The 27,554-nt window shown below is 34.9% G+C and overlaps 2 protein-coding genes across 4 annotated transcripts; one reads left to right on the top strand and one right to left on the bottom strand.

Annotated features, from left to right (window-relative positions):
• LOC109711550 (oryzain alpha chain-like) lies at nucleotides 986-6,513 on the top strand. The gene is made up of 5 exons (XM_020234668.1): nucleotides 986-1,586; nucleotides 3,578-3,813; nucleotides 3,901-4,041; nucleotides 5,004-5,453; nucleotides 6,093-6,513. The coding sequence occupies exons 1-5, from the start codon at nucleotides 1,061-1,063 to the stop codon at nucleotides 6,189-6,191; spliced, it is 1,452 nt and encodes a 483-aa protein (XP_020090257.1). The 5' UTR covers nucleotides 986-1,060; the 3' UTR covers nucleotides 6,192-6,513.
• LOC109712004 (probable 2-oxoglutarate-dependent dioxygenase At3g49630) lies at nucleotides 18,792-25,539 on the bottom strand. 3 transcript variants are annotated; one of them, XM_020235409.1, is made up of 12 exons: nucleotides 25,378-25,539; nucleotides 23,514-23,629; nucleotides 22,584-22,702; nucleotides 22,427-22,490; nucleotides 22,281-22,348; nucleotides 21,121-21,179; nucleotides 20,861-21,020; nucleotides 20,728-20,768; nucleotides 20,547-20,593; nucleotides 19,342-19,422; nucleotides 19,172-19,261; nucleotides 18,792-19,094 (listed from the first exon to the last, which is right to left on the bottom strand). In XM_020235409.1, exons 1-12 carry the CDS (start codon nucleotides 25,409-25,411, stop codon nucleotides 18,966-18,968), a joined length of 1,008 nt encoding a protein of 335 aa, XP_020090998.1. In that variant the 5' UTR covers nucleotides 25,412-25,539; the 3' UTR covers nucleotides 18,792-18,965. The 3 variants fall into 3 exon arrangements, with proteins under 3 accessions (XP_020090998.1, XP_020090999.1, XP_020091001.1); XM_020235410.1 differs by having other exon boundaries at nucleotides 20,728-20,747; nucleotides 25,378-25,538; XM_020235412.1 differs by lacking the exon at nucleotides 25,378-25,539 and adding an exon at nucleotides 24,927-25,111.

Raw genomic sequence — 27,554 nt, 5'->3', positions numbered from 1 at the left:
ATATATATATATATATATATATATAGTAGAGCTGTTGTGCTCTCAAGAGCTCCTGAGCCGTTTTCGATAATGGAATTTCCGAATCGACGATCGACTCCGTTAGACTTGATCTAGCGTATTTGAAGTTTTTAGAAATAATTTTTACGATTTTTTGATATCATTTACCTAGTGATCGAAAGGATTCAAAAATCAATAATTTTTAATGGTTGATATCTGTCGTTTTCAAGTTTAACGGTGTAGAAGTATTCAAATCAGGTGAAATTTTGATACAAAATTCTTTATACTATCTATAACAAGATTAATATTTCTAATCGAAAATTTTAGTGTTATATCACCACTTTTTATAGAATTTTTATTTTCAGTCGTTAAAAATTATTGATTTTGAATTCTTTCGATTACTAGGTAAATGATATCAAAAAATCGCAAAAATTATTTTCTAGAAACTTCAAATACGTTCGATCAAGTTTAACGGAGCCGATCGTCGATTCGAAAATTCCATCATCGAAAATGGGGCTTAGGAGCACGAAGACCTCCGTGCTCCTGAGAGCATAGCAGCCCTACTCTCTTTCTCTCTCTCTCTCTCTCTCTCTCTCTCTCTCTCTATATATATATAATGGAGAGAGAATTCGGCTATTATACTATCAATAGTACCAAATATTTAGTACTGATTGTTCGTAGTTAAATCCATTGATCATTTTCAGACTATACTGTTCAACTATTCTTTAGCGAATTACTATCATTTTAACTGTACATTTTTTTTTTTTATAAGAGCCGGAAATCAAGTCTATTTGTATTATTGTATATACATGGATATATATATATTTGTCAATACATATACTAGTCAATATATTATTTAATAATCTATATTCTATAATAAGAGAGCAGAAAAAAAATCTCACCCAATATATTATTTACATAACCATCCATCTCCCTCCTCACTATACTATAAATCCACCCTCACACTCCCCCCCTCCCCCTTATCTCTCTCTCTCTCTCTCTCTCTCTCTCTCTCCACTACACAATCCCACCCACCATTTTTTTCTTAAGAAAAAAGAAAAAAATGGGGCGAAAATTAGGAACTCTTCCCCTCTTCTTCTTCGTCGTCCTCCTCCTCGTCTTCTCCTTGCTCCTCTCCATTACGACGCCATCGTCGGCGGAGCGGAGCGGCGGCGTCGGCGTCGGCGACGACGAGGAGGCGGCGGCGCGGCGGCTGCACCGGGAGTGGGCGGCGAGGCACGCGCGGTCGTACGGCAGCGCCGGCGAGGCGGAGAAGCGGTTCGAGGTCTTCAGGGAGAACCTGCGGTTCGTGGAGGCGCACAACGGCGCCGGGTCGCACTCGTTCCGCCTCGGCCTCAACCGCTTCGCCGACCTCACCAACGACGAGTTCCGCTCGCTCTACCTCGGCCTCCGCCCGCGCCGGCGCCGGCCGGAGGTGCTGCGGCTGCGGCGGTCGCCGGAGTCGGAGGAGGAGGCGACCCGCCGCGGCGCCGATCGGTACCGGTTTCGCGACGGCGACGAGCTCCCCGACGCCGTGGACTGGAGGGAGAAAGGGGCCGTCGCCCCAGTCAAAGATCAAGGGAGTTGTGGTAACCGTTTTTTTTTTTTTTTTTTTTTTTTTTTTTTTTTTTTTTTGCGAGTGTTCTTGTGTGATTAGATTAGAGGGGTGTTTGGTTTCTCGAAAAATCGCGGAGAAAATTTTTGAGAAATTTTTTTCGTAAATTTTTTTAAAAATTTTTTCGTCCGTTTAGGGGTGGTGTTTGTTTCAACGTAAAATCGTGAAAAATTATTTTTTATGAAAAAAATTAGTGGTGGAAATTTTTTTTTTTTTTTTTTGTTTTTGGGCTTTTGCTTACTCTTTACTACTATTCAAAGTTCAAGGGAGTTGTGGTAAGGGTTTTTTATTTTATTTTATTTTATTTTATATTTTGTTCCGAGTGCTCTTTTAGATTATATTGTTTTTTGCTTGTAGCTACTGTTTGGTTTCTCAAAAAAGCGTGGATATAAATTTTTTGAGAAATTTTTTTATGAAATTTTCGTCCGTTTAGGAGCGTTGTAAAAAATAATTTTTTAGAAAAATTTTTTGGTTGAATTCTTTTTTACGTTTTGTAGTATTTGGTCCGGAGGAAATTTTTTTTTTTTTTTTTGTTGTATTTGTTTGGTTGAAAAGAAAAAAAAATTTGTTTAGTTCGGAAAAAAATAATGAAAAATTTATATTTACTAAAAACTAGCATTTTTATTTTTAATTTGGAAAATAAAAATACTAATTTATTTACTATGAAATTTGAAAAACTAATTTCTTTAAAAATTAGTTTTTTTTTTAAAACTAAACTGATGAAAACTGAAAATAAGTTTTTCATAAAAAATATTTTTTCGCGATATTTTTTTTTTTTTGCATTTTTTCGACAAACCATAATTTTTATTATTATTATTTGTGGGAAAATATTGAATATAAACATGCACACGAAAATAAAAAAAATATAATAATATATTTTATTATTATTATTATTATTATTTGTTTGATTCGAATGAGATCTAGAGAAGAGCAAAAATAATTTCATAACAATAATTTTTTTTCCCAATAGGAGAAAACATAGATTAAAAAAAATTGTTTTTCTTATTTTTCTTTGATTGGTCCAACAATACAAGGGAAAGAGAACACTATTTTGTTTTCCTTTTTTCCCTCTTTTTTTTTGTCTCCCAATTTTATTTTCTCTGTCCAAATTATTAATTAATAAAAAAAATATTGATCATTTTTTTTTTTTTATATAATTCGTTGAATCTGATCCTATTCAATTAGAATGGCGGTAGGATTCGATGAATAATACCACCTAATCATTTTTTTAGTATTTAAAAGTGAATTTTTTTTTTACGGGGACAATATGCTGGGCCCCATGAATACTAGTGCAATCACAGATCATAACCTGAATTTTGAAATATTTTAAAAAATAAATGAATAATCATCTTCTTTCAATGCATCACCTAACCCCAATTTCCATTAATTTTTTTATAAACCATCACTTGCATGAACAGAGCAAATTTTGAATTTTTAATTGCTTGTACCATTTTCTTATGCTAACAGAGTGGTTGATTGAATCAAAAGGATTATTTATTCAATTTTTTCTGAGTTTTTCTGTATATATAATAATGATAATTTATAAGTAGATCAATTAGTAATTAGTAATTTTAATATGGCAAAATTTTACTGGAATTTAATATTATTTCCGAGCTTGTATAGAAAAATAAGAAGATTTCTTAGGTTCAAACTAAGTATATAAAATGGGCATTTGAGATAGCATATGAGACCTGTACAAATGATATGTTGCACGGTGATTATATAATTAGATTGTTTGAATATCTACACTGTTTTATCTGATGATTTTGAGTTGGTTCTTTCTATCATCTGGCACTGTAATTTTAATTAGTTTTTCATCATGTAATTGTGATTCTGGAGAAAAGATTCGATCGATTCGTCGAATATCCTCTGTAATATTTCATTTCAGCTCTTCATTTTTGAGTAAATAAGATCTTTGATGATGTTACCATTCGGTGTTGATCATCGATTCGTTCGGTGTTGTAGGAAGTTGCTGGGCATTTTCGGCTGTCGCTGCTGTCGAGGGGATCAACCAGATCGTCACCGACGATCTGATTGTGTTGTCTGAGCAAGAGCTAGTCGACTGCGACACGTCCTACAACCAGGGCTGCAATGGAGGCCTGATGGACTACGCTTTCGAGTTCATCATCAACAATGGCGGCATCGACACTGAGGAGGACTATCCCTACAAGGGCACTGACGGCAGATGCGATCCTTACCGGGTAAAATGCTGCAGCATCCTTCCTTTTGTTCGGCGACGATGAGTGCGGAGAAATTTTTTTGCTTATGAACTTCTGTTGATTTTGTAGAAAAACGCGAAGGTTGTGAAGATCGATTCTTATGAGGATGTTCCGGTTAATGACGAGAAGTCGCTGCAAAAGGCGGTGGCAAACCAGCCAGTTAGTGTCGCCATCGAAGGCGGTGGCAGGGCGTTCCAGTTATACGAATCGGTAAGGCTCTACCGTTGATTTTTGTAACAGATATGATATTTTTGAACCATTGTTTGATTAGCTGATCTAAGAATTTGATGATCTACATGTTTGTTGAATATAACTGTTGAAGAAACACTGTCCTCTGATAGCTTAAACTTTTGAAGAAAAATAATTATTTAATATAATTTAGATACAAACGTACATAACTTATTTGAGCTATGAAAATTTTGAATTGACTATCCAGTCTTTCAAATTTTGATTTTACTATCAAATTTTTCAACTTGTTTGATTTGAGTCGGCTAATGATATTTCAGCATAAAAATTTGAATATGCCGTTTATATTTGAAGATTAGTTAGTATACTTATACATTCTCACAACTATAAATTTATTAAAGTGAGCAATTTGCTGAAAGTTTGAAGCCAAAGTGCCGTTGACTGACTCCAGCTCGTGTTCGGCTCGTTAAGATTTCGAGCTGAAAATTCAGCTCGTCTTCGGCTCATTTAATAAACGAGCCGATCGATCTTGAGCTTATCTCGAGTCGAATAATGAGCTGACTTGCGAACAACGAGCTGGATTGCCAGCCCTATGAGTAACACAATGGGGCCACTCATCACTTCACATAAAGATTACATGCTATATTTGGAATCTGAAATTATTTCAAATATCCCCTCCACCGAGTGACAAGAATATGAATTAGTTAATATTTTTATGCTTTAATATCCTTCTATAAAATACTATGGAATAAAGGATTTGTTTGACAGATTACTGAACCATTCCTGGGGAGTTTCTGAATAAGATGATAAAGATTCTTTTAACATGAAGCGCATAGATTTTATCTGAACTACAGCATATTTTGAAATAGAAACTTATTTAGATTGGTTTCAAGATAAGTTCGTGAAGTTTAACTGTTTTGATTTTACTGTCTAATCTTAACAGTATTTATAATACTTCTGACGCTCCTTAAACTTTCTCGTTGTAGGGAGTTTTCACTGGATACTGCGGTACCTCGCTCGATCACGGAGTGACTGCGGTAGGATACGGGACCGAAAACGGCAAGGACTATTGGATCGTGAAGAACTCATGGGGCAAGTCGTGGGGGGAGTCGGGGTACATCCGGATGGCCCGCAATATAAACTCGGCCGCCGGTAAGTGCGGGATCGCGATGGAGGCGTCGTACCCGATCAAGAACAGCCAGAACCCTCCGAACCCCGGCCCGTCGCCCCCCTCCCCTGCCGCGCCCTCGTCCGTCTGCGACAACTACTACTCGTGCCCCGAGAGCACCACCTGCTGCTGCATGTACGAGACCGGCAGCCTCTGCTTCGCGTGGGGGTGCTGCCCGTACGAGGACGCGACGTGCTGTGACGACCACTACAGCTGCTGCCCGCACGACTATCCGATCTGCGACGTCGAGGACGGGCTCTGCTTCATGGTAACTTTATGAAACAACCCTTTTTTTTTCCTCCGAAAACCTTAATTTTTTTATAAGTTTATATTTAACATTTATCCTCACATCTAGGTTGGTAACTTTTAATAAATCTGTCGACTTAGGACCTTCTACGCTAGTACCATTCTAAAAGCTTTAGCTTTTAACTTTAGCCCTAATCCATTAAAAAGTATCAAACAAATCGTAAAATTGAGCTACATTTGAGTACTTCTAGAAGTAAACAAGAACCATTTACTTCTACATTGTTTTCGATGATAGAGTATCTGAATAAACATGATCTATACTATTTGAGCATCCTTGGATTCTAATTTAGTAAAAGTAGTCTCAAATTTATCTTAATATTAGCCATTGAAAACATCTTAAGTTTGAGGTCACTCGAAGACAAGGCAAACGACATCGAGAAAATTGTGAACTATGGGATCTAAAATGTCCAAATAACTTAGATCAAGTTTATCAGTGCTGATCGTCGATTCAGACCCTATATCCATAAAAGAAATGGCGCAGAAGTGAATAACTCTGTTTACATCTAGAAGAATTCAAGATTAGTTCCTATAACACAATTCATTTCTCAAATTTTATTTTATTTTTTTCTTCTAACTACTACATGTAATAATTTTGTAACAGAGCAAGAACAACCCAATGGGAGTGAAGGCTCTGAAGCGCACCCCAGCAAAGCATTACTGGGCTTTCTCGGGAGCTGAGGGAAAAAGGAGCAGTGCTTAAGAACAAGTGTGAAATGACCAAAATGCCCATGCAGAGGGAGTTGGAGGAGCATAATAACTTTTAGTAATTAGCTGGAACTTTATCATGCAAGCCCCTGTCCTTTCTATGAATCTTAAATGGTTGTTGGTTTATTATTGGGTTTATGGTACTATTTAGAATTTCTTCAGATGCTCTTGTACATATATTTTATATTACGAAATTGGCTTATTATGATCAGGACAATTTGTATTGTTTGCCTCTGTATTATTTGCTTCCAAACTTTATGTAAATCAACTCCATTGGCTTTTGAATGCAGCTCCTTGAGCCATATTTTAAATTTTATAGCCCTCTTTTATTTGATAGTTGTTATGTTTTTTTTTTAGGTAGAAATGTTTAGAACTTATCTCAACTATTATTTATTTTGATCTGATTGCTTAACCTTCAAAAATTTTGATTTTGATACCTAAGTTTTAAATTTATTTAATTTTAAAATTTAAATGCGTCGTTTATTTTTACAAGCTTAATTATTATATTCTATACAATTCATGTAACTGTAGATTTATTAAAATAAGAAATTAACTTAAATTTTGTATCGAAAGAGCTACCAAATTTTTTAAAATTAAAATTCTAAATAGTTGGATAATCGAATCAAAACAGTTTATAATTTAGGTAAGTTTTATAAATTTTAACTTTTTTTTTTTTTTCTACTAGGGTGTTTAGGTCAATTGGTTTTAAGCTATGAAATTCATCATAAGAGCCTTCTTTGTGATGTAAACTAAATAAAACATGTATGGGCGATAGCAATATCGATAGAAGTGCTATTTGAATAGAGCTATATAAGCATAGTATATGTCGAAGCTTTACTAGAGCTTCTGCTTTTTGGCACAGCGACAAAATGACCCAAACTAGAATGTAAGATTGATGTTACAACCATAATTTGAAAACGACGGTATTTATATTCTATACGTAGCTTGAAATTCCACGTTACTATCCTGTGGATAAAGCGAGAATTATTCTAAATTTCTAAATGAAAATGGTTGATTCTGTCAAAAACTGTTGTCCAACTCACAGGTTTATATCAACTCTCTACCAAAAAAAAAAAAAAAAAAAAGAGACACTACACCCCCCACGTCTATATCTATATCTATCATAATTTCTGAAAGTCAAATCCAACGTAAATGTATTACCTTTATTTGAAAATGATGAAGCCACTATTTATTTTAATTTTTTTTCTATTCTTTTTTATCTTAGTAGGCCCTTCTCTTTCTCACAGTTTTATCCTTCAACTCTCTTTCTCTTTCTTTTATTTTTTCTTTATCTCCCAAACTAATAGCGGTGTCTCTCCCTCTCCTCTCATCTCACCTACGCAAGTGGTCTTATATATTTTTTTTCTCTTCCCCTTTTCCTCTCGCTCGCTGCTCGGAGCCCTTCGACCCTTATCCGCTGCTTCTGATGCACGTATTCTCGACAAGGACAATGTATGGTGTCATTGCTGACTGTCTCATTCTCAACAATCATAGAATATTTATATTTCTATATTTTTATTTCTTCTATAATTTTTTTTTTATTATCTATTCATTGCATCGCGTGGGTTATTTCACCAATAATAATAAAAATGATTTTTTCTAAGTTTCCAAAGTCGTTTTCTGTCCTTTTCTTAAGTTCGTATTGCAATGCTGGTTTACTGATTTTAAATAAAATGACGTTTTATGAGAAGCGGACATGTTATTGTCACTTAGCTCAATTATCGGCGTGGTTACGTCTCTATTTGTAGTGCGTTACACGTCTCGTTAATGTGGCTCCAAAGTCAAAAGTAGATGGATGTCCTTAGCAGTATGCAGGTTTGGCCTTATTTGGAGCTGCAGGAAAATTGTTACTCTTTCAATAAAGGAGTCGAAGACGAGTGAGCTGGAGCCGGCTCATGTTCGGCTCATTTAATAAAGAAGTCAAACACGAGCCGACTCGTTAAAATATCGAGTCGAAAAATTCAGCTCGTATTTGACTTACGAGCTGGCCAACAAATAATAAATTAAATGTATTAGATTGGAAATATATATATTGAGGCTACTATACTTCTGAAAATACGGAGTCTTCTGTGCTTCCATGTCGTTTTTCATGTTGCAGCTTTCGAATCGTCGATCGGCTCCGTTAAACTTGATCTAGAGTATTTGAAGTACGTAGAAAATAAATTTTGCGATTTTTCGATATTATTTGCCCAGTGAACGAAGGGGCTCAAAATCAACGGCTGAAAATAAAAATCTTACAAAACGTGATAATATGATATTAAAATTTTAGATCAAAGATATTGATCTTGTTTTATATAGTATAAAGAATTTTCTATCAAAATTTCACGTGATTTGAATATTTCTACACCGTTAAACATGCAAACGGTTCACTACGGCCATTAAAATTATTGATTTTGAGTCCCTTCGATCACTAGGCAAATGATATAGAAAAATAATAAAATTTATTTTCTAGGTACTTTAAATACTCTAGATCAAGTTTAACGGAGCCGATCGACGATTAAAGTCATAACATCGAAAAACGACCACTCGAACCCACAGAAGGCTCCGTACTTTTAAAAGTATATAGACCTCACTCTATATATATATATACTATATATTTGAGCTAGAATACCCTCAAAAGCATTAAGGGTGGTGCTTTTGAGCTTTTAGCTATTGGATGAAGAGATGTAGGATTGAGATGATGGTTGGTAGATGGTGGTCAGGTGGAATAGTGTTTATCCAAAAAGTTATTAGTAATCAAAGAGTAGTCCAAGGGCTGGGGGTTGGTGCTTTTGAGAGTATTCTATCTCAATTATATATATATATATATATATATATTTATATAATATATATATATATATATATATATATATTATATAGTTGATCTAGGATACTTTCTACAAGTATCATCTCATGTTCCATAGGCATACGTTTTTAGCCATTGGATCTATTTTTTGATTACAAATAGCTCTTGATCAAAACACTATTCCACCTACCACCACCTACCACCACCTACCCCCATCATCTCAACCTCACATCTCTCCATCCAAGGGCTAAAAACACACAAGTATCACTTGGGTGATACTTGTAAAAGTATTCTAGCCCTACTCTATATATATATATATATATATATATATAGTTGAGCTAGAATACTATCGATAGCAAACGGGTTCCGTTGCCACCCATTTGTTTTTGATGATGGAGCCTCCAAATCGACGATCGGCACCGTTGAACATGATCTATACCACTTAAAGTGTTTAGAAATCAAATTTCATATATTTTTAATATTGTTCTCTTATCCATCGAGTGGACACAAAAATGAACGGATGAAAATAAATATTCTTTAAAAAATGATGATAGGAGTCTTGTAAATCAAGATCAAGAGTATAGATCTTGTTTTAAATAGTTTAAAAAATTTTCTAACAAAAATTCAATTGATTTGAATATCTTTACGCCGTTAAATGAGAAAATGCCTCATATCAACCATTAAAATTACAAAGTTTGAAACCCTTTGTTCATTAGACAAATGATATTGAAAAGATTTGAAATTTGATTTCTAAGCACTTCAAGTGGTATAGATCATGTTCAATGCCGATCGTCGATTTGGAGGCTTTATCATCGAAAACAAATGGGTGGCAACGAAGCCCGTTTGCTATTGATAGTATTCTAGCTCAACTATATATATATAGCTAGGCTGGAATACTATCGGTAGCACAGAAGCCTCTATGCTACCAAGTTGTTTTCAATGTTGCGACTTCCAAATCGACGATCGGTTCCGTTAGACTTGATCTACACTATTAAAAGTATTTGGAAACTAAATTTCATAATTTTTCGACATTATTTATCTATCAAACAAGTAGTCTAAAAATGAATGGCTGAAAATAAAAATCTCATAAAAAATAATGATAAAAGACTTGAATTTAAGATCAGAGATACTGATCTTACTCTAAATAGTGAAAAAAAAAATTATAAAAATTTGATCAAATTTGGATTGTTTTACACTATTAAATTCACAAACGCATCAAATCTACCATTAAAATTGTCAATTTTGAGACCTTTTGATCACTAGCCAAATGATGTCGAAATATTATGAAATTTAGTTTTCAAATAGTTTCAATAGTATAAATCAAGTTTAACGGAGCCGATCATTGATTTGAAAGCCACATCATTGAAAACAATTTGGTAACATGAATGCCTCTGTGCTATCAATAGTATACCAGCTTAGCTCTCTTTCTCTCTCTCTCTATATATATAAAATAAATTATATAAATATAAAATATATGATTCGATTTGTTATCGAGCCGAACACAAGCGAGTGAACCCCAACTTGTGTTCGGCTAGTTTATTAAACGAGCTGAAAAATTCAGCTCATGTTCAGCTCGTTTAGTAAACTAGTGATTCGATCTCGAGTTTATTTCGAACCGAGCATAAACTGGCTCGCGAACAATAAACTGGATTGCCACCTCTAACTATAATTAATGGTTATAATATATTTTCTACAACACCATTAGAACAAGGAGAAGTATATTTTTATATGTTTTCGTTTTAGCTCTGTTTTGCATAGCAGCTTTAGATCATTAGATGGATAATAATACCAAATGGAATCTTAGTTAGTTTTTGAGAAAAAAAAAAAAAAGTTGAAGTACAAAACAACTTTTAGAGGTGTCTCACTCCGATACGTGAAGGTATTATTGCATAAAAACAATTCTTATATAATGAATTGGGAACCAGTCCACTGAAGCCTCCCCACTTTTGGCGGGAAGCTTTGGTGGGTCCCACNCACACACTTTTTTTTTTTAATTTTTCTTCTCTCAACATTTTTTTTTTAATTTTTGCCTACAATAAATATATATTTTTTATTTTTACTATAGATAGCAAAATTAAAATTTCATCTAATTCTAAACTCAAAAAAGGTCTCTCCTTATTATGGGATTGTGGGGCCCACAAATTTTTGAGAATTTTTTTAGAATTATTAATTGTATAGTGCTGCCCAAACTTTCCATCATTTTTTTTTTATTTTGGTTCTTTTTTTTTTTTACAATTAAGTTTTCAAATCTCGTAATTTCATGGCAATAAAATAACAACCGTTAAAAAATATTATAAAATTATCGAAATTATTATGTCATCGCCTATTTATTTTTTTTTTTTCATGCCAATTTTGATCCTTAAATTTTGTATACTTTTTACTTTAGTCCCCACAATGTATATGAATTGGTAACTCTAAAAAAAACCTTTCCTTATTTTGGAGGGTTGTGAGGCCCACACAATTTTTTAAGTGATTATTTATGCTAATTTTGATATAAATAATTTAAAACTTCAAATGGATGTTTTGATGCATGCACAGCTTAGTTATATATTATTAATATGTTATCCACAACTTAGTTATACACAAATTTTTTTTGACAAAAATAAATTATCTAAAATTTCAGTGATAATTCCTTGTGCTTTCAATTTATGTATGTTATCTCATATATAATATATATATAATATATATATATATATATATATATATATATATATATATAAATCCAGCTATGGTGTTTTGTAAAAGCACTAAACACATTGGTGTGAGTTTTTTAATCCCGTTAGATCTACTTCTCGGATCATTTTCAACCCTTAGATTATACCATTCAACCAACCACGCCACTCAATCCTATGGGCCACATCATTCTAACTGCATATCTCTTATCCAATGGCTAAAAATCTACAAGCACCAATGACTTAGTACTTTTTAAAAGCATAGGACCTCAAATATATATATATATATTATATATTATATTATATAATATATATATATAATAAAAATATATTAGTATATATATAGATAGTGCGTTTGTATGCTTCTGGAAGCATGGAGCGCTCGTGCTTCTAAGTTATTTTCGATTTTCTGACTTTCGAATCGACGATGCGTTCCGTTAGACTTGATCTAGAGTATTTGAAGTATCTAGAAAATAAATTTTGTGATTTTTCGATATCATTTACCTAGTGATCGAAGTGGCTCAAAATCAACAGCTGAAAATAAAAATCTTACAAACTATGATGATATGACATTAAAATTTTAGATCAAAGTTATTGATCTTGTTTTATATGGTATAAAGAATTTTCTATCAAAATTTTATGTGATTTGAGTATTTCTACACCGTTAAACTTGCAAACGGCTCACCATGGTCATTAAAATTATTGATTTTGAGCCCCTTCGATCACTAGGCAAATAATATCAAAAAATCACAAAATTTATTTTCTAGGTACTTCAAATACTCTAAATCAACTCTAACGGAACCAATCGTCGATTCGAAAGTTCGAACATCGAAAACAACTTGGAAGCACTCCGTGCTTCCAGAAGCATACCAGCTCACTCTCTCTCTCTCTCTATATATAAATATATATAGTTGAGTTGGAATACTGTCGGTAGCAAACGGGCTCCGTTGCCATCCATTTATTTTCGATGATGGAGCCTCCAAATCGATGATCGGTAGCGTTGAAAATGATCTATATCACTCAAAATATCTAGAAATCAAATTTCATACTTTTTCGATATTGTTCTCTTGTTAATCAAGTGGGCGTAAAAATGAACGGCTGAAAATGAATATCCTCTAAAAAGTGATGACAGAAATTTTGTAATAAAGATCGAAAGTATAGATCTTGTTCTAAATAGTCTAAAAAATTTTCTAACAAAAATTCAATTGATTTGGATAGTTTTACACCGTTAAACGAGAAAACGCCTCATATCGACCATTAAAATTACAAATTTTGAAACACTTTGATCATTAGGTCAATGATGTTGAAATAATTTAAAATATGATTTCTAAATACTTCAAGTGATATAGATCATGTTCAACGGTGCTGATCGTCGATTTGAAGGCTCCATCATCGAAAACAAATGGGTGGCAACGGAGCCCGTTTGCTACCGATAGCATTCCAGCTTAACATACACACACACTCTCTCTCTCTCTCTCTCTCTCTCTCTCTCTCTCTCTTTNCATTCCAGCTCAACTCTCTCTCTCTCTCTCTCTCTCTCTCTGTATATATATATATAACCGAACATAAGCCTTCCCGCGTTTGGCGGGGGGCTTCGGTGGGTCTTTTTTTTACCCTCTCTCTCACTCTCTCTCGCATACTCTACATCTTTTCTTTTTTTTTTTTAATTTTTTTCTCTCAATATTTTTTTTATGGTTTAAATATTTTTGGAAAGAAATATATTTTAATTTCATTCTTTAATGTTTAATTATTCAATACCGAGACAAATAATATTGAAAAATATTAATACATAATAGAAAAAAAGTGATATTAATAATTATAATAATTTATTGTTATATTGTCTTTCCGCCGCATCGCTCTGACCCCTTCACTAGTTATACTTTATAAAGGCCCCTTCACTACTTTTTTTTTTTTAATTCTCTCTCTCACTCTCTCTCACACAACTTATACCTTTTTTTATTTTTTTATTTTATTTATATTTATTTATTTATTTATAAATACACTAATTTGGATTTTTATTTTTTTACTTTATTTATATTTATTTATTTTTTATTTTTATAAATACACTAATTTATAACCCAAAAAAGACCTCCCTTATTTTGGCAGGGTTGCGGGGCCCACATCAATTTCTTAAGAGATTAATTGCACATCGGGCCCCAATTTTTTATTTTGGTCCCTAATCCCTAAACTCTGCATGTTTTTCACTTTCGGCCCCAAACAATTTTTTAAGGATTAATTTATATAATAATATAATATTTGATAGTTGAATTTTTTTTACAGTGTAAAAAATATCTATTTTGATTTCGAATGCCTTTTATTAATCTTATTTTTTTTTGTGCTTCTGATAATTACCTACTGATTTCTTCACTAATTTAAAATTTAGAAATCAAATACTTTATTAGTTGTATGTGTGACGATAAAAGCTAATGAGGGCACAAGGAATATGTTGCCACCAAGAATACCAAATATATGTCCTAACCGACCTTTGTTCTTCCTATCTGTGTTCAAGGCATCCAAATAGGTGATTAAGAGTATTGAAGCGCTTAGAAGAGACTTTCTGGAGTGGAGGGTGCAACTCCGTAGGTAAGGACTGCATGATGGCTTGGAAGAATGTGTGTAAGAGTAAAAAGGAAGGATGGTTAGGTATCTTGGATGTCGAGATCATGAATCAAGCTCTTTTGACTAAATGGTGGTGAAAATTCCACACAGCTCCCCTATTGTAGTGGAATAAGCTAATCCGAGACCTTTACTATCGACGACGTACACCATTGAGGGAAGGCAAATTATTCACACCCTACTCAAGTTGGTGGACGGGGGTCCTTTGTCTTAACTCAATTTTCTCTTGGGGAATGGCCTACAAACTTGGTAACGGGTGTACCATCGACTTTTGGCATGATCGGTGGTGTGGGGATAACATGCTGAACCTCTTGTTTCCTATGGCCTACCTTACGTCCGAGGGGAAAAACCTGAAAGTCAGCGAATGCTTTACGAGGGGAAGTTGGAACTGGCTTCGGATTGGGGGAGCGGTGGCGAACCAGAGGCTAGGGTCAAGACCCAGTTTCGCGGAGCTGGAGGGAAGGATTTCTTGCTTCTCCGTCGAGCATACACCGGACAGAATACAATAGAGATGGAGTGAGGATGAACTCTTCTCGGTAAAATCGAGCTATGTGGCTTTGACGGATAGGGGTACGAGGGATACACGAGCCCCTAGAATCTGGAGACTCAAAATCCCTTAAAAGTAAAAGTGTTCTACTGGCTGGTCCTTAAGAAGAGAACTCCTACGAAGGATAAGCTCTTTAAGAGAGGGTGGGTACAAAACCCAACTTGCGTACTTTGCGGGTCGGAAGAGGAAACAGTGGACCACCTGTTCACCCGGTGCGTTTTCAGCAAGTTTATCATTGTGATGGGGGTAGACGGTGTGTAGGCCCAAGACCTAGGGGACGAGGTGAACCTAGTATGGGACAGGTGGACGGCCAGGAAGAGCCTACATAAGAAGAGAAATAGTCTGACAGACTTAGTAGGCTGTTGGTGGATCTCTTGGAAGGTCAGAAACGACTTGATCTTTAGGAGATCCCAACCGAACCCAGGGATGGCTGTTCTTAATCTCAATCAGTTGGTGAAGGAGTGGGATTCACTCCTCTCAATTTAAACACAAAACTTATCACTTCTCTCAACCTGAACCCTTTTTTTTTTTTTTNATATTTTAATTTCATTCTTTAATGTTTAATTATTCAATATCGAGACAAATAATATTGAAAAATATTAATACATAATAGAAAAAAAAGTGATATTAATAGTTATAATAATTTATTGCTATATTGTCTTTCCGCCGCATCACGCGGCCCCTTCACTAGTTATACTTTATAAAGGCCCCTTCACTACTTTTTTTTTTTAATTCTCTCTCTCACTCTCTCTCTCACAACTTATACCTTTTTTTTATTTTTTTTACTTTATTTATATTTATTTATTTATTTATAAACACACTAATTTAGATTTTTATTTTTTTTACTTTATTTATATTTATTTATTTTTTATTTTTATAAATATACTAATTTAGAACCCAAAAAGACCTCCTCTTATTTTGGCAGGGTTGCGGGGCCCACATCAATTTCTTAAGAGGTTAATTGCACATCGGGCCCCAATTTTTTCACTCTTTTTTTTTTATTTTGGTCCCTAATCCCTAAACTTTGCATGCTTTTCACTTTCGGCCCCAAACAATTTTTTAAGGATTAATTTATATAATAATATAATATTTGATAGTTGAATTTTTTTACAGTGTAAAAAATATCTATTTTGATTTCGAATGCCTTTTTATTAATCTTTTTTTTTTTGTGCTTCTGATAATTACCTGCCGATTTCTTCACTAATTTAAAATTTAGGAATCAAATACTTTATTAGTTATAGGCGTGACGATAAAAGCTAATGAGGGCACAATGAATACGTTACCGTCAAGAATACCAAATATATGTCCTAACCAACTTACCTTTGTTCTTCCTATCTGTGTTCAAGGCACCCAAATAGGTGATTAAGAGTATTGAAGCGCTTAGAAGAGACTTTTTCTGGAGTGGAGGGCGCAACTCCGTAGGCAAGGACTGCTTGATGGCTTGAAACAATGTGTGTAAGAGTAAGAAGGAAGGAGTGTTAGGTATCTTGGATGTCGAGATCAAAAATCAAGCTCTTCTGACTAAATGGTAGTGAAAATTCCACACAGCTCCCCTATTGTAGTGGAATAAGCTAATCCGAGACCTTTACTATCGACGACGTACACCATTGAGGAAAGGCAAATCATTCAGACCCTACTCAAGTTGGTGGACGGGGGTTCTTCGTCTTAACTCAATTTTCTCTTGGGGAATGGCCTACAAATTTGGTAACGGGCATACCATCAACTTTTGGCATGATCGGTGATGTGGGGATAACATGTTGAACCTCTTGTTCCCTATGGCCTACCTTACGTCCGAGGGGAAAAACCTGAAAGTCAGCGAATGCTTTACGAGGGGAAGTTGGAACTGGCTTCGGATTGGGGGAGCAGCGGCGAACCAGAGGCTAGGGTCAAGACCCAGTTTCGCGGAGCTGGAGGGAAGGATTTCCCGCTTCTCCGTCGAGCATACATCGGACAGAATACAATGGAGATGGAGTGAGGATGAACTCTTCTCGGTAAAATCGACCTATGTGGCGTTGACGGGCGGGGGTACGAGGGACGCACGAGCCCCTAGAATCTGGAGACTCAAAATCTCTTTAAAGGTAAAAGTGTTCTGCTGACTGGTTCTTAAGAAGAGAACTCCTACGAAGGATAAGCTCTTTAAGAGAGGGTGGGTACAAAACCCAACTTGCATACTTTGCGGGTCGGAAGAGGAAACAGTGGACCACCTGTTCACCCGGTGCGTTTTCAACAAGTTTATTATTGTGATAGGGGTAGAAAGTGTGCAGGCCCAAGATCCGGGGGACGAGGTGAACCTAGTATGGGACAGGTGGACGGCCAGGAAGAGCCTACATAAGAAGAGAAATAGTCTGACAGACTTAGTAGGCTGTTGGTGGATCACTTGAAAGGTCAGAAACGACTTGATCTTTAGGAGATCCCAACCGAACCCGGGGATGGTTGTTCTTAATCTCAAGCATCTGGTGAAGGAGTGGGATTCACTCCTCTCAATTTAAACACTAAACTTATCACTTCTCTCAACCTGAACCCTTTTTTTTTTGGTTTTTTGTATTTTTTTTTAGGGGCCCAGGTTGCCCCACTCTTGTAGCCTAGTTTATTTATCCAATGAATGAAGCGGGTAGTGTGCTACATTTTTCTCAAAAAAAAGAATACCAAATATAGTACTTTCATTCCAATTAATTTTTTATTTTATTTTTTTTTATAAATTCTACCTTGATGACAATAGAAAATTATTATTTATCTTTCTTAATACTNTCATTCCAATTAATTTTTTATTTTATTTTTTTTTATAAATTCTACCTTGATGACAATAGAAAAATATTATTTATCTTTCTTAATACTGTAATGAGCTTTTATTTTATTTTAAATTGATTTATTCATTTAACTTATTAGTTTTAAATATTTTTTAGAAAGAAATGCACTTTAATTTCATTCTTTAATTTATTCTGTAATTTTTAATTATTCAATACTGAGATAAATAATATTTAAAAATATTAATGCATAATAGAAAAAAAATAATATTAATAGTTATAATAATTTACTATTGTATTGTCTTCCCACCGCATCGTGCAGGGCCTTTTAACTAGTATAAATAAAGAGGCAATTTCTTATATACTTTTAAAAAGTTTTAAATTTTCTTATTTATTCCGCTCAGAAGGTTAATACTAAAAATATCTTTTTAATGTTTCAAGTTTTTTCAAATATAACTTTTAGATTCTATTAGTAAACTGTCAGAAACAGCTGTTATCTCTGTAAAATTATTATTTTGCCATTTCAAATATATTGTTCTACCGTCATTCACTTTTTTAATTTACCCTTAACTTAGGGGCAAAAAAGATATTTTAACTTTTTGCCCTTTCAAATATATCTTTATATCATTGCCACATTTTCTTATTTGCTCTTAAGTTAGGAGCAAAAAAGGCATTTTGACTTCCTTTTATCTCTGGAAGAAATTTAACTCGGATTTAATCGAAGATAACTTAACAAGTACTACCAGCGAAATTATTTTTGAATAACAAAAAAATATACAAGAAGTACATTTAAAATAAAAAAATAGAAGTACATAAAATATTTCAAAAATTTTGAGAGGTATATAAATAATTATCCCCTAAATTAAAACAGCTCTATGAATCTGCTCGTGAGTAGAGTATTTCTTACAGAAGTTAGGTCAAACAGACACAAATAAAGTTTCTGCTCCTATCTTTGATCAAAGCTGTAGAGCAGATTCAGGGAACACTTGAGTTTCCTATAGTAGCTCTGCTAAACAATGATCAGCAGAGAGTAAAGATACATTCGGCGCGAAACCAAATTGAACCAACTTAACTTCTGCTGTACTTCATCAGATTCAAACTCACCAGTAATTGCAGCATACATGTGAATTTATGACCACCAATTGCAACTAAGCAATTTCTGAATGCAGTAGATTTTACAGTTTCTGACAGGGAAAATTTTCCATCAGGAGACAAAAAACTAGCAACTAAGTTGAAACAAAAGAAGAAAAGAACTGAAACTAGATTAGCAAATTGGACTAAAGAAACGAAGTTATTGTCAACGATGCGACTTAAAAAAGTGCACTTTTGAGTTAACATTACATATTTGAAGCTGATACATAAGTGTACATTAAATACTCCCAAGAATTTGGCTCAAACTAATCGATCAAACGACGAAGTTGGTAAGGACTTTGCGAACTAGATGCTCCCCGTACACCACCTTTTCATACTTTACGATACCGCCTGTTTTTTGCTTACAAAACTCCAGGGGTTCCACGGCTGTGTCGAAGTTTGGCTTTGTCATGCAAAAGAGATGCAATTAGAAACTTAGAAATGAGTCGAAAATAAAGATAAAGTTGCGGGGGGTGTTACCTCGTAAAAAAACACGACTGAGACACGATACGTCGGGGAGTTGTTAACCACCCGATGAAGAGTTGGCTCATATAGTCCATTTGACCACACCTATAATTTCGTTACGCAAATTAGTTGTGCCTATTTTGCAACAAAAAGGAAAGGGAACTTTGACTAATATGATTAAAAACCTTTAGCATATCGCCGATGTTACAAACGAAGGTACCAGGGATTGGCACTGCATAAATCCACTCGCCAGATCGATTTCTCACCTGTGGTTTAGTTCACAAAATTGACATATATCAAGTTGTTAACAATCAACCACATTATCACAATGTACTGTTGTTTCGCTGGACGCGTTCCCGCTACCAAACAGATGCAAGTAGAATTAAATTCGGTGTTCTACGATCAGATAAAGCTTTGTTAACTAGTCATCACAAGGCCAGCCAACATGAATTCAGTGAAACTATACTCAGTCTACGCATGCACGACATTGATTGCAGATCTTTAAGAACGGAGGGATTTGAAAAGGCGAATGCAAGAAACACGATCCGATTTAGGCTCCTGAATACGTTAGCTATCCAGTTTGTAAGTTTTTGCTGCCCTCTAATTCCAACAGCGAAAATGTACGAACAACCATGCCAACTATTGGTCATGCCGTAATAGGTTTAGCACTTTTTGATTTTATAATTGGAACCCCTCAACTTGCCAGCAGATTTGAGAAAATTTCATCAGGTTCATTTCAAGGGTAAACAGTTTCCATCAATCAATAGATTCTATCAGAAAGCTGCAAACTAAACTGTCAATTTCCATTGCATTCCATGAAGAAACTCAAAAAATTGAAAGATATGATTCCAGATGACCTACTGCGTAATTGGGATTCCTACATTTTTGCTGATTTGTTTCAAAAGTGACTATTCAGATGTTGACATTTCGCTGAAGGTAAATAATAGCATATGTTCAAATATTTTTCACATTTTGCCGAAGGTAAATAATAGCATATGTTCAAATATTTTAAACACCGCTCTTTTGTAGACTAAGTTTTGGAGAACAATAATTATTTTATAATCTTTAATATGGTATCAGAGCATGAGGTCGTGAGTTCGAGTCCTACCAGGCTCCTTGCGTCATTTAATTTGGATTCCTCCAATTTAATTCAATGTCACATCTTGAGCCCACACCCGATGGGGAGTGCTGAATGTAAATATTTAAAATACTGTTCTCTATCCAGACCTGATGGGGAGTGCTGAATGTAAATATTTAAAATACTCTTCTCTAATAGCTTAAGCGTTTGGAGAACAATGGTCGTTTCACCACATATTACCAAATTCCCTAACACAATGTATTTAATAATGAGATAACACACGAAACATGGAGGTGACGTAAAATATATTACCTCAAGAGCACAAATATCATCATCTTGATTGACCAATGTGAGGAGACCTGTAGCACAAATCATAATCATGTCATGAGATCTAGACAAGGAAAAATTACAATCTCTCCCATGAAGTGCATCAAAGTTTTACTGATAACATAAAACATTGATTGCACGAAAGTTTCAAGATAATTATACTCACCATAATCTGTATGAGCTCCACTAAATTTTGATGCAGTACACATGAGAAAAGTCGAGAGAAAGTGTTTAGGACCTTATCGATCTTTAATTTCAAGAACATATTAAAATTGCATTTGTTACGAGCATTTCTGTACCATCCAGTATCTGTGAGTTCCTCTTCTGGTATATCAGTTGAAACCGGATAACCGATTAACCTCATAACCCAAAACGAATCCCCAGCTCTTTCGCCTTCAAGTGCATCAACTGGCCCACCCAATGCTAAAGCAATTCCGCGCAAAATCTTTCTCGAAAGATCTAAATCGTACAAACGTAGAGCAGATACATCAATTCATCGAGAAAAAATATACACCGTGCATTAGCAGAATCGAACAATAAAACAAGTTGATAAGTGCACCTCTCACAAGGCCAATATACTCTTCCATAGTTTCCTTGAAATTGGATGGATGATCAGGCCTAGGGTCAAAAAAAAGGGAAAATTAAAAGTGAACATGAGTTTACAAAGTTCTCGATGAACAGTCCTATAAGAACAAAGAATCTACATAATTAATACAATTCACTATTGCATGGGAGACGGTTAATTGTAGTAAATATCAAGGATTTAACTGTCGTGGCACAGAGTTGTACCAAAAACTTGCTAGCACAATACGACACGTGTGTGCCATGACGTGCTTTGCACAAAAAAGATACTTGTGTGTCGACACACAATGGCACGAAATGCTTATTTTCTTTGGCAACTATTTACTAATTTTAAAGAAAAGAGGTTTTCAGCTGTGACGCCAGCACGGAGGCCGTATCGTGCTGATATCTTGTTGGCATGGTGGGCACAGCCTGTGCCAATATCTGAGTCTTTTCTATGCTTTTATTTGGAGCTATGCTCTCGGTCAACAATAGCGCAATCATATGCCCTCAAATCTCCACCAATATAAGATCTCTGCCGATTGAAAAGTTCTTCCTCGCATGAATATCTTGCACCATCTCATGACTGCTCTCCAACTTTACTTCTCGCTAGCATTACTACCATTCCGACTTCTTGCACGCATATACTAATCATATCTGTCGCCTCCTTACAAGCAGCACTTTTGTAACTAGTGTCCTTTCAATCTTTCTTTCACATCGACAAATAATTTGCTCTAATAATCCCCAACCTTTCTTAAAGATTCACCTTACTTAAACTGCAATATTGGATGAATCAAAGACTACGATCTCCTCTTCAATGGAGGCTGTCCAGGCACAGAAGTTTATGCGTTTCAAAACCAATAATCGAAATTGAGGCAACTCGAATTTCGTTGGTATTGAGTCAATTTTGGGTCAATTTATGCTAAATTCGGTTATGTTAGATAATATTGATCATAGGAACTGTCGAGAGTCTGTAAAATAAAGCCTATAGAAGTCTCCCTGTTTACTCACATGGTTTGGAATAAAAGTAGCAAGAAATAAGTGATAAAACTGAATCCTCTGCACCGAGTAGTGAAGGAATAAAACGAAGAACAATTCATAAATGCAAGAGTTTCAACATATTTCTTTTGCTAATAATGAACTGCAGAATCTGCATACCATAAATTAGGCCCTTCTAAAGGTTTACCGAGATCTCCAAAACTGCCGGGTTCCAAAGGTCTATAGCACTGCATTATCGCTTCTGTCCATGAGTTGTTATACGACAATAGATCGTAAGATGATTAGATAAAGTAACCAAGACTTACATCAATGGCTTCATGCATGTCAGGCTTCCCCTTGGTGACATTTTCTCCAACTCTTTGGTATCCTCTGATTGATATAATCAGAAAAGCCATGTAAGGGTGAAATTTGGTGTTTGTACAGAATACAAGTCAAAGATAAACATGGCATAGAAGATTTCACCTGTATCCGCTTTCTGAGGTCATCTTAATCTTCACTTTGTCCTCATATGGAAGAGCGAAAAATCCATGCGTTATATCTCTAACTTCTTTGACCAGTGATTCCGGAATACCATGACCCTTCTGTTTACGGTAAATAGTTACGACTGACGAAGACATTGAAAATAAACACAGTACACAAATAGTCTTCCAATGAGTTTCAGTAATCAAAAGTATTTAGCGGTGACTCCAAATTCAGCGGCAAGGAAGCTAAACAAGCATCCTCTGCTGCAACTACGATGAAGCGGAGACAAGTCTACATATCTGGTTTGTTCTCTAAGATTGATTAGATATGTGTTATAGAATACCTATTATCCAGTGATCTACAACAGTAACCAATTTTCGACCTGTGAGTTAGAGAATAATGAAAAAGAAGTTCTTCGCTTACACATATTTCCGACCTTAATTTCTTATTCACTTTAGCTCCCGCTCTCTCTCTTCACAAAATAAAATTTGTTCTCCTTGATTTCTTGTTCGTCTCTCAGTTCCCACAATCCGTTCCTAGTCCTAGGAATTCCCACAGAGATCACTCCGACCAAATTTGATGCCATAGGCAATTTACCATCCTCAATGAAGTCGAAGCGTGAGCCTTAGACGCATCATTCTCTTGGTAGAATAGATTTAAGGAAAAATTTCCTATTTTTCCTATCAAATATATGAACCGGAACCCCTCATCTATCCTGCAACACACTAAAACGTAAAAATGCTTGTTCTATCGTTAGTCAAGCGTGACTAAAACAAGGACGATGTACATAATGATACGATAAGAATAGCAGGTGCATATTTCACAACTAGATAACATATATTTCACGATCTTAAATGTAAACCAATTATTGAAATTAGTTCCAGCAAGGTGATATTAGTATAAGTAGGTGCCGAGGGATTTTAAAGCTACCACATAAAAGAATCCAGCTTCTTTGCAAGCCTTGTCCAACAATCTAACAACTTTGAGCAGTTCTTTGTCTTGAACCATCTTTGGATCATCAATCTTGTCCAAAAGCGGACTAATATCTGGATAGGTGAAAAAAGAACAAGAAAAAAAAAGATAAGAGATAAAACACCGAATGAAGTAATGTAATCTGATGTGCTGCTAAGCGCATATTATTACAGTAATAAATAAATGAACAAACAGAACATCATTTAATGCCTGAGCTTGTATTTCTCAACATAGTCGAGCAAATTCACTGCTCTAAGACGACGAAGAAGAAACTCGACATTCATTTCTTGGTTAAATGCATTAGCGGAAGATCAACGTGGATGAAAAATATCAAGCATGCATGTAATGTTGAGCAATGCACACCAAAACTCGACATTTATTTGACCCAACCTAGAGCTTTAATAGATTTTTCAATAGAATGAAGCCTACTTGGAGTCGAATTTCACGTACTAGCCATCCCTACAGAAATATCTTTAACTATTTCAAGTCTTTTTTAGTATTAGATTTAATCGAATAGAATTTAGATTCATACGGTTAAGAAGGTAAATCTAGAGCCTTGCTATGATCATCCACAACCTTTTCAAGCTTTCACAACGCATTAAGGTCCATTCCTATCTATCTATCGCTCGCTGATTTCACATTCATATAAATTCACCGAACCGTATTGATTCCCTATAACTGATACGAATACATTGTAATCACACCAACAACTGCAAACACTAAACACACAGGCGCTTAACAGATATCCAACATTTGGTCCCATTCCTACACACCATAAGCCCCTAACAGATTACTCGTCGCACAGCAAGACCTAAAACCATCATATAAACCACAGCTTGTCGTCGAACAAGTCCCAGGTTTCGAGAAGTTCAGCATTAGAACACATCCTAGAGGGTGAAATAGAATCTTGTCAGACTACACAGCAACAACAAAGTACTGTCAGATTCAAAACCTGCAGGTTCTCTTTTTGATTCTTTCCCATATGCTGCAGATTGTCATTCTAGTAAACTAAGTCGTCACTAATTTTTTCCGCAGTTATTGTATTGATCCCTCATTGGTAACATTTACTTATGTAAACTTGTTACTGTTCCTGCAACTTAAAACCAGATTCAATAGTTGATCTTGTTCTCAATTATCCGAGAAAGAACCATAATCTGCGCAAATGTTACACACATCCTCCACATCATTTAGATCTGAATATGATAAATCACCGTCGACGACAAAATCAACCATCCTGAAAAATCATGATTACGATGACCTTACAGTGAACTAAAGTCGAAATCCTAGGTTGCAATAATAAAAGAAAATCCTCCTAACACACAAGTTATTATCAGAAAACTTGTTCTGATACCAAACGATGGGAGATTCGACCTCAGAGAGTTCAGCTCTCATTCTCAACCTTCTCAATCCTCAAACAATCCGAGTACGAATCTTCGGGGCTGTTTGGTTCCTCCGAAAAGTATGGAAAAAAGATTTCCACTAAAAAGGATTTTTATTGAAAACTCGGTTTTTCCAATTTTTTATCTGTTTGGTTCTAAGAAAAATTAGCTTTTTTGAAAACCTTTTTTCAGATTTCACGAAAAACTACTGCTTCCGTTTTCCGAATTTGGTTCAGAAAACAAAATCACCGGTTTTTCATAAAATATGAAAAAAAGAAATTTTTCGAAAAAGCTAGTTTTACTCGAAACTATAAACGAGCAGAAAACTGAAAAAGAGGTTTTTCATTAAAAAAATACTTTCACGGAAAACATTTTTTCTCCAAAGAGAGAGAATTTGGAGAGAGAGAGAGAGAGAGAGAGAGAGAGAGGAATTGTTGGGTTACCAATTATGGGGATGGATTTGAAGTCGGATCCCATCGGAATCAATCGGCAGCTTTCTGGAGTGGAAGGCCGGGAGGGCGAGCGCACGGAAGCCAACGATAATCAAGTGGGAAGAGCTGACGAGGAATCTACGTCCGTTTTGCAGCAGGAGTAGCTCGGATTCCTCTCTGTAAACTAATAATAATCTACTTTATCGACCGAGTAGGGCTAGAATACTTGTAAAAGTATCATGGGGATGATACTTGTGTGTTCTTAGCCCTTAAATGGAGAGATGTGAGGTTGAGATGATGGTGGTAGGTGGTGATAGGTGGTGGTAGGTGAAATAGTGTTTAATCCAAGGACTATTAATAATCAAAAAGTAGATCCAATGGCTTAAAACCTAATAGCACCATGATGGTGATACTTGTAAAAGTATCATAGCTCAACTCTTTATCGACCTATTCCTATATATCTATTTATATATTATTCCTTCTAAATTTCTCGGATAGCAACATTTTTTTTTCAGAAGGGACAATTGCTTATATACTTCTGAAAAATTTTAGACTTTCTAATTTATCCTTCTTAGAAGGCTAATATTAAAAATACCTGTTTTACGTTTCAACCTATTTCAAATATACCCTAGAGTTAAAATCTGTTAATAAACTCTGTTATCTGTATAAAATTACTATTTTGCCTTTTCAAATATATCCTTCCCCCATCACCGATTTTTCTTATTAAAGTCAGAGCACAAAAAGTATTTTGACTTTTGGTCTTTTCAAATATACCCCTCTACCGTCACCAACTTTCTTATTTGCCCTTAAGTTAAGGGCAAAATTGACATTTTATTTTTTTTAATTGTAGTAGATATTTAACTCACGTTTAACCTAAGTTAACTTAACAGGAGATAACTGCTGAAGTATTTTGCAATAACGGTGGAACATATGAGGGGTATTTTAGAAAGAAAAAAAAATATGAATAAATCGGATATTTTCAAACGTATGAGGGGTATATAGACAATTATCCTTTTTTTTTATTATTGAATGTGACCTCCACCTCGAATCAGCTCAAGTTTTTTATATATTTTTTTCTTTCTTTGTTTCAACCAAATCGATTTTTTCTTTCTATTTGCTTGAACCGAATCGATCATCGTTGAGCGTGGGCTCTCCCAAATCTGCTCAAATCTTCCACATTTTTTTTTTCTTTGCTCGAACGAGATTGAATTTTTTCTTTCTTTACTTGAACCAAACTGGATTTTTCTGTTGCGTTGGATTGAATCGGCCCAACTACTCTACATGTTTCTATCTTTGAACCGGATTCTCTTTTTTCTGTTTAAACCGAACCGATCGCTGTCCAGTGTGGATTCCACCCCGAACCAACTCAACTTTTCCTTCTTTTTGCTTAAACCGAACCAGGTTTTCCCTTTTTTTTTTATTTGAACCGAATTGAGTCACACCTCTACATTGGGTGTAACTGTTCCTCTTCTTCTTCCTTTTACTGTTACCTTCATTCATCGACAAGATGAACCCACCCCTCATTGTCACTTCTTCTTTTGTCACCGTTTTCTATTTTTTATAATTATCTATCCGTCGCTTCGCATCACATGGATTACTACACTAGTAATATATTATGAGCTAAAGCTACTATTCTTTCAAAAGCACCGAATTTTTCGTACTGTTAAATTATTTTTAAGAATTAATTACATACAGCTTTTTGTAAATATATTAAATAGTATATATATCTCTATAAAGTTTAACTTTTTGTATTTGCAAAAGTTCTAATATTTTTAAATATATCCCTACTGTTAGGATCCGCTAGAAAAATATAGTTAACCATAGATAAAATATTTAACCTTGATTAGTGAATTAGGTAAATTGACATTGTTACCCCTCTTATATTATTTGCGATGGCAGAAAGGATATTTTTGCAAAATTTTAACAGTTGAGAATTTTGGAGGGACATATTTGTGACGGCAAAAATGTCATTTTATTTATTCTCTGTTAAAAATAAACAGTACTCCAACATTAATAAATCAGAGGGACAAATATGAATATTACTGAACTTTTGCAGGATAAATATGAAAAGTTGAACTTTATAGAAATATAATTGCTATTCAATATGTTTACAGGGAGCTATATAAAATTAACTCTATTTTTTATGATTACCGACTGTCCCCAGAGCAAGTGGCAAAGGACTTGGTGGT

This window comes from Ananas comosus, linkage group 6 (genome assembly GCF_001540865.1).
Source record: "Ananas comosus cultivar F153 linkage group 6, ASM154086v1, whole genome shotgun sequence".
NCBI lineage: Eukaryota > Viridiplantae > Streptophyta > Magnoliopsida > Poales > Bromeliaceae > Ananas > Ananas comosus.
The sequence above is the reverse complement of the archived record's forward strand: the minus strand, read 5'-3'. Positions and strand labels throughout refer to the sequence as shown.

What these genes read in the sequence shown, in the direction of transcription:
- LOC109711550 (XM_020234668.1), top strand. Translation starts at nt 1,061, where the DNA reads ATGGGGCGAAAATTAGGAACTCTTCCCCTCTTCTTCTTCGTCGTCCTC. An exon ending in CAAAGATCAAGGGAGTTGTG is followed by an intron (nt 1,587 to 3,577) that starts GTAACCGTTTTT and finishes TCGGTGTTGTAG; the next exon opens with GAAGTTGCTGGGCATTTTCG. An exon ending in GCAGATGCGATCCTTACCGG is followed by an intron (nt 3,814 to 3,900) that starts GTAAAATGCTGC and finishes TTGATTTTGTAG; the next exon opens with AAAAACGCGAAGGTTGTGAA.
- LOC109712004 (XM_020235409.1), bottom strand. Translation starts at nt 25,411, where the DNA reads ATGGGATCCGACTTCAAATCCATCCCCATAATTG. An exon ending in AAGCTGGATTCTTTTATGTG is followed by an intron (nt 22,703 to 23,513) that starts GTAGCTTTAAAA and finishes TACCGTAAACAG; the next exon opens with AAGGGTCATGGTATTCCGGA. An exon ending in GTATATTGGCCTTGTGAGAG is followed by an intron (nt 21,021 to 21,120) that starts GTGCACTTATCA and finishes TGTACGATTTAG; the next exon opens with ATCTTTCGAGAAAGATTTTG.